We start from the raw sequence: 12,538 nt of genomic DNA on the forward strand, positions 1-12,538 counted from the left end.
CACACTCTCTCTCTCGCTCTCACTCACTCAATCTCTTTGTCTCTCTCTCCCTCTTTCACTCTCACTCACTCACCCTCTCTCTCTTTCTCTCTCACTCACTCACCCTCTCTCTCTTTCTCTCTCACTCACTCAACCTCTCTTTCTCTTTCACTCTCTTATCTCTCTCACTCACCCTCTCTTTCACTCTCTTTTTCAATCTCTCTCTCTTTCTCTCTCACTCGTTCTTTCACTCTCTCTCTCACTAGCTCACTCCCTCTCTTTCTCTCTCACTCACTCACACTCTCCCTCTCTTTCACTCTCTCTCATGCTCACTTGCTCACTCTTTCTCTCTCTTTCTATCTCACTCTCACTCTTACTCTCGCTCTCTCTTTCACTCACTCACTCTCTCTCTTTCTCTAATCTCTGTTTCTCTATCTCTCAATGCCTTACTTTCTCTCACACAATTTCAGGTAGAACCTTCCCTGTGTTATCACCAGTTATGTCCAACAGTGACTCAGCACGACTACTATTAATACTACTATTAATACTACTATTAATACTACTATTAATACTACTATTAATACTACTATTAATACTACAACAACTTCTTCTTCTTCTACTATTGCTGATTGGACTATTTCTTCTACTTAACCACTGATACTACTGCTGCTACGGATACTACTGCCACTCCTATAACTTCAGCTCTAAAACTACTCTTCTTATGACTGCTTCTTCTACGATTACTGCCACCTCTACAGTTTAACAGTTCAGCTTCCAGATCTTTCTTCATTGTATTTCAGCTCTTTGCTTCTTTTGATGATGCAGTTCAGCTTCCATCTCTGACAGTTTTACAATTCAACTACCAGGTTTTTTCATCAGTGCAGTTCTTGGCTTTTGGGCTTTTTCAGGAAAGTCATTTGAAACTTCCACATGTTCAGCAATGCTCTGTGACTGATTTCAGCTTTCAGCATTCCAACGCATTTTCAGCAGGATTGTATTATTTATGCGATTGGACTTACTTTTTTTTTCAAATGAAACTCAAATGAACCCCAAACTAACCCTAAATGAACCCCATTGATACAGCTGTCTCAGAACTGTTAATATATGCAACGTCTTCGGGCAGTAGCAGCCACACAGTCAGTCTAGTTATTATTATTATCATCATTACTAGTAGTAGTATGTTTTCATATGGACAGGTAGCAGTCTTCTCCTCAAACAGCTGGTCTCTGTAGTTCTTATCTCATCACTGCTCTCCCTGCTGGAGGAGAGGAGGACAGTCTGTCTCCTCCAGATTAAAAGTTCATTATTAAGACTAGAGTATAAAGACTGGTATGTCCTCTCTCTCCTCTCAGACCAGTATAAAGACTGGTATGTCCTCTCTCTCCTCTCAGACCAGTATAAACCAGCGGTGGCCCACAGAGACGTGACCAGTAGGAACGTCTTGGTCCGAGCCGATCTGTCCTGCGTCCTCGCTGACTTCGGTCTGTCCATGAGGCTGACAGGAAGTCGTCCCTGTCGTCCCGGAGACGAAGACACCATGGCCATATCCGAGGTCGGGTCATGTGACGGTGTCAGGTGATGATGTCCACAGGTGTGAGCGGAGACGGAGGGTTCACCTGTGTGTGTGTTTCCAGGTGGGGACGGTGCGGTACATGTCTCCAGAGGTTCTGGGTGGAGCTCTGAACCTCCGGGACTGTGAGTCGGCGCTGAAGCAGGTGGATGTTTACGCTCTGGGGCTGCTCTACTGGGAGAGCTTCAGGAGGTGCTCCCACCTGTTCACAGGTGATCCAGCAAAACACAGACACAACACAGGACCACATATTCTAACCTGTCCTCACCTGTTCTATCTTCACCTGTTCTATCTTCACCTGTTCTATCTTCACCTGTTCTGTCTTCACCTGTTCTGTCCTCACCTGTTCTGTCCTCACCTGTTCTGTCCTCACCTGTTCTGTCCTCACCTGTTCTATCTTCACCTGTTCTGTCCTCACCTGTTCTGTCCTCACCTGTTCTATCTTCACCTGTTCTATCTTCACCTGTTCTGTCCTCACCTGTTCTGTCCTCACCTGTTCTGTCTTCACCTGTTCTATCTTCACCTGTTCTATCTTCACCTGATCCACTGCAGAGCAACACACACAACCCAGTACTATATATTAAAGTAAAATACCACAAGTACTTCTATGTATATAAATGACACGTGAATCAATTGTCAAAGTACAGCTGTATTGATGAAACTGAGTATTACTAGTAGTACTACAGTATAATGTACCTATGTTCTCAGGTGAGGCAGTACCTGAGTTCCAGCTGGCGTACCAGGCCGAGGTCGGGAATCATCCCAGTTTTGAGGAGATGCAGATCCTCGTTGCCAGAGAGAAATTTAGACCCAGATTCCCTGAAGCCTGGAAGGAGAACAGTCTGGTTAGTGTTCCTGTCCTCACCTGTCCTCACCTGTTTCCCCCTGTCCTCACCTGTCCTCACCTGTCCTCACCTGTTTCCCCCCCCTGTCCTCACCTGTCCTCACCTGTCCTCACCTGTTTCCCCTCACCTGTCCTCACCTGTCCTCACCTGTCCTCACCTGTTTCCCCCTGTCCTCACCTGTCCTCACCTGTTTCCCCCTGTCCTCACCTGTTTCCCCCTGTCCTCCTCACCTGTCCTCACCTGTTCTCACCTGTTTCCCCCTGTCCTCACCTGTCCTCACCTGTTTCCCCCTGTCCTCCTCACCTGTTCTCACCTGTCCTCACCTGTTCTCACCTGTTCTCACCTGTTCTCACCTGTTCCCAGCTCAGACAGCCTCTCACTGTGTTAACCTGCTGAGTAGCTTCTTTCTCAGTAGTTTACTGTTGTACTTTTCGTGGGTTGAAGTGCAGTACATGTATTAATATTTGGTGGTAGTAATGACAGTAGTACTTTGTGTATTTGTAGGCGTTGCGTTCCCTGAAGGAGACGATGGAGGACTGCTGGGATCAGGACGCTGAAGCTCGACTCACCGCTCAGTGTGCCGAGGAGAGACTGTGTGACCTCACACTGCTGACTACACACACCGCCACACACAACCACAGGTACACACACACACACACACACTGTACACAACCACACACACACACACACACACACACACACACACACACTACACAACCACACACACTGTACACAACCACACACACAGACACACACACACACACTACACAACCACACACACTGTACACAACCACACACACTACACAACCACACACACTGTACACAACCACACACACAGACACACACACACACACACACACACTGTACACAACCACACACACAGACACACACACACACACACACACACTGTACACAACCACACACACAGACACACACACACACACACACTGTACACAACCACACACACACACTGTACACAACCACACACACAGACACACAGACACACACACACACACACACACACACACTGTACACAACCACACACACAGACACACACACACACACACACACACACACTGTACACAACCACACACACACACTACACAACCACACACACTGTACACAACCACACACACACACACACACACACTACACAACCACACACACACACACACACACACTGTACACAACCTTACACACACACACACACACACACACACACACACACACACACACACACACACACACACACACTACACAACCTCACACACACACACTGTACACACACACACACACACACACACAGACACACTGTACACACACACACACACACACACACACACACACACACACACACACACACACACACACTGTACACAACCACACACACACACACACACACACACACACACACACACACACTGTACACAACCACACACACAGACACACACACACACACATACACACACACTGTACACAACCACACACACAGACACACACACACACACTGTACACAACCTCACACACACACACACTGTACACACACACACACACACACACACACACACACACACACACACACAACACACACACTGTACACACACACACACACACACACACTGTACACAACCTCACACACACACACACTGTACACACACACACAGACACACTGTACACACACACACACACACACACACACACACACACACACTGTACACAACCACACACACACACACACACACACACACACACACACACACAACCACAGGTACACACACACACACACACACTAAAGGACCACATGACCTGCTTCTCTCTCAGGAATCTGTCTCAGGGCCGTTGGCCTCCTCAGGTTGGCTCCGCCTCCTCCTACATAGAGGATCTCCAGGTAGGCGTGGTCAAGAATCTCCAGGGAGACGGAAGCACAGCATCCGTCGTCAAGACGACCACGAGTTCAGCAGAAGGCTCTGAAAAGAACAGAAACTCCATCAACTACGAGCGACAGCAGGCACAGGTAAGATTACAGAGACACCACGTCACATGACTAACCTCATGATATTTATTATATTTATTATATTTATTGTACTTATTTATATGTCTCTCTCTGCGTCTGTCTCAGGCTCGCTCGGCCACTTCAGACAGCAATGGTTCGTCCAGCACCACCATGACACCGGCCTCCACCCTCTGCACCATCACCGAGTCTGGTGTGTCTCATTACATCACATTACATCACATTACATTACATTACATTACATTACAGTCATTTAGCAGACGCTTTTCTCCACAGCGACTTACAGTCAGTAGTATGTTACATATCATTCACCCATTCACACACTGATGACAGGCTACCATCAAGGTGCCACCATCAGACTCTAACTAACATTCATCATCAGTCCACACCGATGGCAAGCCTTCAGGAGCATGGATGGTCACGTTTGTCCTTTTGGTTTCCTGTCTGTAGTGTGATCACATCTTTAGGATTGGGATCAGGATGTTATTCATCACCTGCTGAGTCACTGGGGTTCACACTCAGTGTAGCATGTAGCATTACAGGAAGGACGGAGGCTAGCTAGCGTTAGCCGTCTCTCTTTAGTGGGTCCAGTCGTGTTTACGGTTAAAAACCAGACCGTGAGAACCCACAACAACAAGTAGTCCTCTAACCGTCCAGCTGGTGGACTCCTGTTGGTCTGTTGGAGAGGACAGATGTTGATATTATTTGTTTGAACGGTGTTAGTCTGTCCTCAGTAACTGTACCTGTCCCTGCTCTCCTCCAGGTGTCCCTGTGTCCACTGTCCCCGTCTGTCTGCAGCTGACAGAAGAAGACTTGGAGGCCATCAAACTGGACCCCAACGAGGTCTGTACTTTTGATATTTGTAGTCTCTTCTTCTTGGACAACTTCAGCCTCCACACATGGATAACAAGTCCACATTCTGCCTCTACAGGTTGATAAGAACTTGAGAGAGAGTTCTGATGAGAACTTGATGGAACATTCACAGAAACTGTTTGGTTCATCAGAGCAGCAACCTGCCGGCCTGATGTACCATCAGATCCTCCAGACGGAGCTGAATACTCTCTCTACAGAGGTCCAGTAGTACTCATACCTCTCTGAATACTGTTGTTTGATTATAGGTAGTAACAGAGATCTGTTCCTGTGGTTCCTCTAGGCGAACAACTCTGTGCTGGCTCTTCAGGGTGAACAAGGGGTCGTTGGTCGGGTTGATTCTGCTCCCTCCTCCTCCATCCACCCCCTCCCCAAACAGCAGAACCTGCCCCAGAGGCCCACTAGCCTCCACCTTCTCCCCAAAACCAAGGACACCACCTCCAGACTTAAGCTGGGAAAGCTCAAGTCTAACCACAGACAGGTACAGTAGGATCCGATCTGATCGGGGTAGATTGTGGTAACGAAGTCCTGGTGGTGTTCTGGAGGTCATATCATACGTTCTTCAGCGGTGCAGGTGGATCTGTCTACTAATAAAGGTCTTTAGGAGGCATTTTGATCTAAAACTGATCCAGGGCCGTCACCTGGAGTAAATAATCCACTTAAATCAAACTATATCACATCCATAGACTGTTTATGAGAAGTGAACATAGTCATCATGATGTCACCCACTGGTTTGTGGACGTTTTTAAGCCTTGAGTACGCTATCGCCATTTTGGAATAGGGCCATCGCCATGTTGTTTGTTTTATTACAACCAGTGAACAGGAAGTGACCATGTATGGACTGAGGAGGAGTGACGTAGAGACGCCGTATACGTCTCTGGTGTCGACCTGTCAATCAGTGTGTAGCCCCGCCCTAAAGCATCCCCTGCTTTATGGTCTGTTTGACTCTAAATGGAGCATCATTTACTAAATGAACATCATGCTGTATTGAAGAAGACTTGAAACTAGAGATTGAGACCATAAACTCATGTTTACAATGTTTACTGAGGGAATAAATCAAGAGAGAAGTAGAGTCATTTTCTCATAGACTTCTATACAACCAGAGGAGTCGCCCCCTGGTGGACAGCAGAGAGAATGCAGCTTTAACACATGAAGCTTTGACTTCACTTTAAAGAACAACTTCACACAAAGGAATCTTAATAATGTTTTTATAACAAAGTTATTCTAATCGCGTCACTAATCCAATATGTCCTGTATTTCAGGTGGAAACAGGTGTTGCTAAGATGAACACGGTAACAGCTGCCACGGCTGCAGAGCCCCATCAGGTAACCACGGTGACCAACAACACCAGCACGAGAGGCAGCGTTGAAACTGGGAGTCGAGTCAACTCCAAATTGGTGGTTGCCAACGGCTACAGCGTCGGTGTCCCGACACTGGTGACGAACGGGATGACAGAAAGAGGTCGAACCAATCTGGCCGGACCGCAGCTGGAGGAGGAGGACAAGATGGAGGGGGGGACGATCAGAGGAGAGGACAACCTCATGAACCTGCTCAACTCCAGTCCGGATGAACATGAACCGCTGCTGAAGAGAGAACAGCCGCCCGCTGAGAGCGAGCCCCTTCCTCATCTGCATCATCATCGTCTTCAGTCACAACCTGCCAACATCGTGTCGGGACAAGGCTCAAACGCCAACAACAACAACAACAGGACGGCGTTGGGATCAGATGTGAAGACCCAGGGTTTGAAGGTTGAACCTGAGAGGATGATTGGTTCAGAGGTCCGTCAGGGTCGGAGCAACAAGACTCCTAAACCTGAGCCACATCCGGCAGAACGAGCTACATCGGACCATGACCCAACACCACAGGATAGAGGTCAAGGTTCAGATACAATACAATCTGTCCAGAGAGCCCTTTTTGCAGAACCAGTACTGACCCCTGAATCATCCAGAAGCCCAAAGGCCCATCTGGTCCACTCTACTGCCACGGCACTGGTTCCAGACCGTAGAGATCCAGAGTCTGGCTCAGCTCCAATCCCAGCAAAAGCTCAAATTCCAGTCCCAGAGGGATCCCCAGCTTCACAAGCACAAAACCCGGACACCTCAACCTCATCTTCAACAGTCCTAGTTGTACACGCCCCATCCCTTGGTCCAGAAACTCAAGACCTAAAGCCTCCAGTCTCAGATCCAGCAGCTCCAGTCCGGGAAGCTCCAATCGGAAATCCAAAAGCTTCAGTTTTAGAGGTTCAAGTCTCAGCAAATCCAGCTTTGGAATCTCAGCATTCAGGAACCACAGCAGAAGCTTCAGCTCCAGAACCTGCAGCTCTACAAAGTCCCACCTTAGATCCAGAAACTCCGGTTCTGCTGCAGACCCAGATGGGACCGGCCAAAGCCAAGAGGCGTGAGCGTCCTTGTTCCCTGGACTTGTCCTCATCCTGCATCTCCTCAGGTGAGTCAAGATTAAGTGCTGAAGAACTGCAATGGGGGCAAAAGTACCATGAAGTAGATAAACTAAGAATGAGGGGACTAGAGGTCTGAAGGAACGGTACCACCTCTCAAAGTAACTCCCCATTAAATATTGTGTACCTGATGTGATTCTAACTCTCTTAAAAGGTTGTTTCCCTCTCTCCTCCTCCTCTAGATGATGTTTCTGTGACAGATAACGGCAGTCTGAGCGCTTCAGGAGAGAAAATTAAACGTCGTGTCAAGACTCCATACACCGTGAAAAAATGGCGTCCGGCCTCATGGGTGGTTACCACGGATACAGCTCTCGACCCGGACTTCGAGATCAACCCCAGTGGCAGTAGCGGCAGCCAAACCAATTTATCTTCTAGTCTCCATAGAGCAGGAAGCATCGGCATCCCCAGAATCAATCAGTCCAAATCCAGCATGGCGGTGTTTCTGGTGGGAGGCGGAGCCACGGCGACCACGACCTCCGAGCCGGATGGAATGACCTGCTTCTAAAGCTGATGTTTGATTAAAGGTTTTGTTTTTCTTTTCTTAAAAAGGAGAGCAGATTCATTTATTTCACTTCTTTGTCTTCCTTCTCTTTTGTTGTGGAAAATGGAGTTCACTGACTGCCGCACCATTCGGCCTCCCCAACACCAAACTGAACCTCATGCTGAATCTGAAGCACAGGAAGTGACCCACCATGAAAGGCACCTCGGCCACGGGCTTTTGGGTTTGACCTTGATCTAAAGGCTTCAACATGTGTTTTAGGTGATAGTGAGGTTAAGGATGCTCGGTGGTGGTGCATGTTTGGGCTCCTGCTTTGACTCATCTTGTGGCTCGGAGAAGCGTCCAGTGGCTTGTCAGCGTGACCAGAGGACTGGGTCAGTTGTTATATTTTTAAAGCACTTTAAACAAAATTAGCATTATTTAGCATTATTTAGAGAACTACAACGCAGACACTCTGTGGTTCGAATAGTTACGGAGATATTTATTTAGGAATCTCTTTGTTTCTTCATACAGTTTTTGTATGATTTGAAGATGCGTTCTTGCTTTAAACCTTTACTCTATGCAGTCAGCTCATGAGGCCTCGTGGCTCAGATTTATCAACACATTGGCAACATTACTGTCGGGGGGGGGGGGTTATTCTTTATTCTCTAATTTGCACTCTTTTATTACTTTTATTACACTCTTTTATGAAGTTTTTCAGCCGCCTTGTGAGGTCTGCTGTGACCGCCATGTTACAGCTGGAATGAGAGAGGAAGTGGAGAGGATAGATAAGCCACGCTCCATCAGCCTTGTGACCTTCGTAACCTCGGCCACGTACAAACCTCCTCAGGAACCTTTACAGCGCTAATGTAGGCTGGAACGCTCACACGTTTATTATTGTTTAAAAATATGAAAAGATGAGCAGAATATGAAAAGCGATCCGTCAGAAGAAAGAAGGTGAATGACAGAGTTGATCCAAACGACGAAATCAGCCTTCAAACACCTCCAAAGCGGTCTTATGTCTACACGTTGTGTTGTGTTCGTCACCGATCCATCCAGAGTCAGTCGGGTTGAGGTCCAGGATGGTCGGACAGCGTCTGAGTGTGTTTGAGGAAGTATCATGAAAAGTGACTTAAAGATGCTCTTGTTAGGACCTTCAGAAACCTTGTCATTTAAACGAAGCCCTCCAAAACAGAGTTGGAAATGAGTACCAGCCAGAAACCAATGGTGATCTACTTAGTGTCTGCTAGATCTCAGTATTAATGTCCGACCCTGGTCAAGTAAACCCATCAGATAGTAGATCCACCGAACTTTATTTTACTAAAGTGTAAACTGGCCCAACCTGCTGTTCATCCAAAAGGAGTTGGAAGATGAATATTTGTACTCAAAATGTTATTTCAATCTAAACAAGTGATGCTCTGTGTATGAGACATCCCTTTTGAAAAGTTGATCCATGAAATGTATAATTCTAAGGTATTATTTATAAACGCATTTAGTAGCACTTATAGTAGAACATTTAAAAATGTCAGATCTGTTTTAATGGAGTTTGGTGTGACGTAAACTGGACTGCATCTAAAGTCCATTTTCTGCCTTTTTATATTTACTTTCTGTTTCTTTTGTTTTTAAGACATCAAATCGACTGTCAAATCACTGTTAGATGTATGTGAGCATTTGAAATGTTTTTATGAATGGCTGATTTCATAAATGCCAAGTTGTTGGCTAACCGTTTGGATTTATATGTGAAACACCTGTAACTGCTCCTTTAAATGTGCAGTTATAATAAGTATACTTATTGACATTTAGGGAATATTACACTTCTGTATCTGTATCAGATCTGTATTTTATTTCCATGGTTATTGTGATTCCTTTTCCTCAACTACCCTGAAAACAACAACATAAATCTTATCATACTGTTATTACGTTTAGTGTATTTTAAGATGCCTTCTAAAATGTATTTCTGTTTTGTTATTTTTGTATTTTCTACTGTTTGTACTGTTTTTAGATATGCTAATGTACATACAGATGAAAATGATTTGTTCTATGTAAATGTGTGAAGGCAGATGTGTGTGTGATTAAGCTAACCCTTGTTTAGCTAGCCTTGGTTCAGATAGTCCTGGTTGAGCTAATTCTGGTTTAGCTAGCCCTGGTCTGGCTAAACCTGGTTAAGCTAACTATGGTTAAGCTAGTTCTGGTCAAGCTTTACCTGGTTTAGCTAGCCCTGGTTTAGCGAGCTCTGGTATTATTAGCTCTGGTATATCTAGTCCTGGTGTTGCTAGCCCCTGGTTTAGCTAGTCCTGGTTTAGCTAGCTCTGGTCTATCTTATCCTGGTTTAGCTAGCTCTGGTCTATCTTATCCTGGTTTAGCTAGCCCTGGTCTATCTTATCCTGGTGTAGCTAGCCCTGGTGTAGCTAGCCCTGGTCTATCTTATCCTGGTGTAGCTAGCCCTGGTGTAGCTAGCCCTGGTCTATCTTATCCTGGTGTAGCTAGCCCTGGTGTAGCTAGCTCTGGTCTATCTTATCCTGGTGTAGCTAGCCCTGGTGTAGCTAGCTCTGGTCTATCTTATCCTGGTTTAGCTAGCCCTGGTCTATCTTATCCTGGTGTAGCTAGCCCTGGTGTAGCTAGCTCTGGTCTATCTTATCCTGGTTTAGCTAGCCCTGGTCTATCTTATCCTGGTGTAGCTAGCCCTGGTGTAGCTAGCCCCTCTTATGCTGGTCGTGCTCTGGAAGCTTTTGTGTTCATCATTTCCACCTGGCGGTCAATGTGCGACATAACAGATATTAGCTGTAGCTAGCTAGCAGAGTATGCAATGAGTTTGTTTTCAGCTCAGATCTTGATATGAGAACTCAGCAGGACTTCAGCTTCTCTTCATTTTGATTCTTTGCTTTAACTAGACCCAAATCTAAAAAGTGCGTCGTCTTGAGTCTGAGCACATTTATCCTCCTGCTCACTGGTTCAGGTGGACGGTGTGATTATCCCTTTACAGTAACAGACTGTAGATAAATAGTTATCATAAAGCTCAATGAATAGGATCTACATGTCATCTGTAATATTACATTTAGAAATAACAGACTTAACCACGTTCAGCATCCTGCATGAAAAATATCACAACATTAAAATGTTTTATTATTTCTGACGTCTCTTCAGCCGTTTGTTTTCTAACTGTATAATATTCCAGATGCAGGATGGAGAGTGTATCAGTATATATTGTAGATATAAAATCAAACATATTTAACTGCTATAAGTCTTCTGGGATGTCTGTCGTTGTATATGCAGTGTATTTCTTTGTTTATCCATTTGTATTATGTATATGCTGGTTTTGACTTTCCAGTGGTGTAAATACTCAGTATTACATTATTATACATTGTATACTTTCATATGGGACCCAGTACCACCTCTACTACTGCTGTTGTTGTGTTCTTTAAGCTCACACTCCTTCTTACTGTTAACACATATTACGTCTGCACACTCACACCCAGCATGTTGTACAACCCTACAGATCAGATCTCTGGTGGTTCATCCTGACATTCTGTAAATCCATGTGGAGCAAACATCATATTAATATCACACGCTGAAGTTTATCATTTAATAAAGAGCAGAGGATCCACTGAGTGTTTTATTATGTCTCTTCTGTGTAAAGCCTCTATTTTACTGTGAATCAGAGAGTTGGAGGGTTGTAGTAGAACTAGTAGTATTGATATAGTATTCAACAGTACTGCAAGGCGTGGACTTTAGGACAAACTTTTGTTTCGCAATATTTACTACAAGGAGTTTACATTTGATTTAATTAAACTCAGCAGTTTGGAGTGACATTCTTAAATATAATTGAAGGTATTAATGACAGAACAGTGGATTATTACCATTTCTAACCTCTTGAAAAGTTTAATTAAGAGGCTGTTATAGAAGTTATTCTTCATGGCTCTCTACCAGAGGGTTCATTTTGATGCAAACCAGGATCTTAAATAAATAACCTACATAGAAAACGTATCCCATGTTGTTTACTTCAGTCTTAAAATGTCAAACTTTAACATGGAGCTTGGTGTGTAACTCTCCACTTGCAATGGTGTACTGGGCATCATGAAACACAGTTGAATAGTGCCACAATGAAGAGCGGATCATTCACATCACAACATGCTTTAATATTATTAAATATTTAATAAGTTTTAGATGAAAAAATTGTATTTTCCTTGTTTTCTTGCTGCCTCCATGTTTGGTAATCCTCTCAAAATGGCTGTGAAGATCCTGAAAGCATGATCGTGACCAGATACCATCTCCAGTCCCAATAACACTTCTTACAAACTAGCAGTCAGTCATTTTCTCCTGGAGAACCACT

The 12,538-nt window shown here is 45.0% G+C and overlaps 1 protein-coding gene across 1 annotated transcript in view; it reads left to right on the forward strand.

Annotated features, from left to right (window-relative positions):
* The window catches only part of LOC129105092 (bone morphogenetic protein receptor type-2-like), a 21,432-nt gene extending 9,622 nt beyond the window's left edge, over positions 1-11,810 (forward strand). The window contains exons 9-19 of the mRNA XM_054615978.1: positions 1,371-1,531; positions 1,614-1,761; positions 2,258-2,394; positions 2,899-3,035; positions 4,216-4,408; positions 4,514-4,598; positions 5,169-5,248; positions 5,337-5,477; positions 5,559-5,756; positions 6,538-7,720; positions 7,913-11,810. Of these exons, the coding sequence (XP_054471953.1) occupies positions 1,371-1,531; positions 1,614-1,761; positions 2,258-2,394; positions 2,899-3,035; positions 4,216-4,408; positions 4,514-4,598; positions 5,169-5,248; positions 5,337-5,477; positions 5,559-5,756; positions 6,538-7,720; positions 7,913-8,235 (2,786 nt within the window). The 3' untranslated portion in view covers positions 8,236-11,810. The remainder of the gene's footprint in view (positions 1-1,370; positions 1,532-1,613; positions 1,762-2,257; positions 2,395-2,898; positions 3,036-4,215; positions 4,409-4,513; positions 4,599-5,168; positions 5,249-5,336; positions 5,478-5,558; positions 5,757-6,537; positions 7,721-7,912) is intronic.
* The last annotated feature ends 728 nt before the right edge of the window (positions 11,811-12,538 follow it).

Source organism: Anoplopoma fimbria, chromosome 16, assembly GCF_027596085.1.
Source record: "Anoplopoma fimbria isolate UVic2021 breed Golden Eagle Sablefish chromosome 16, Afim_UVic_2022, whole genome shotgun sequence".
Lineage (NCBI taxonomy): Eukaryota > Metazoa > Chordata > Actinopteri > Perciformes > Anoplopomatidae > Anoplopoma > Anoplopoma fimbria.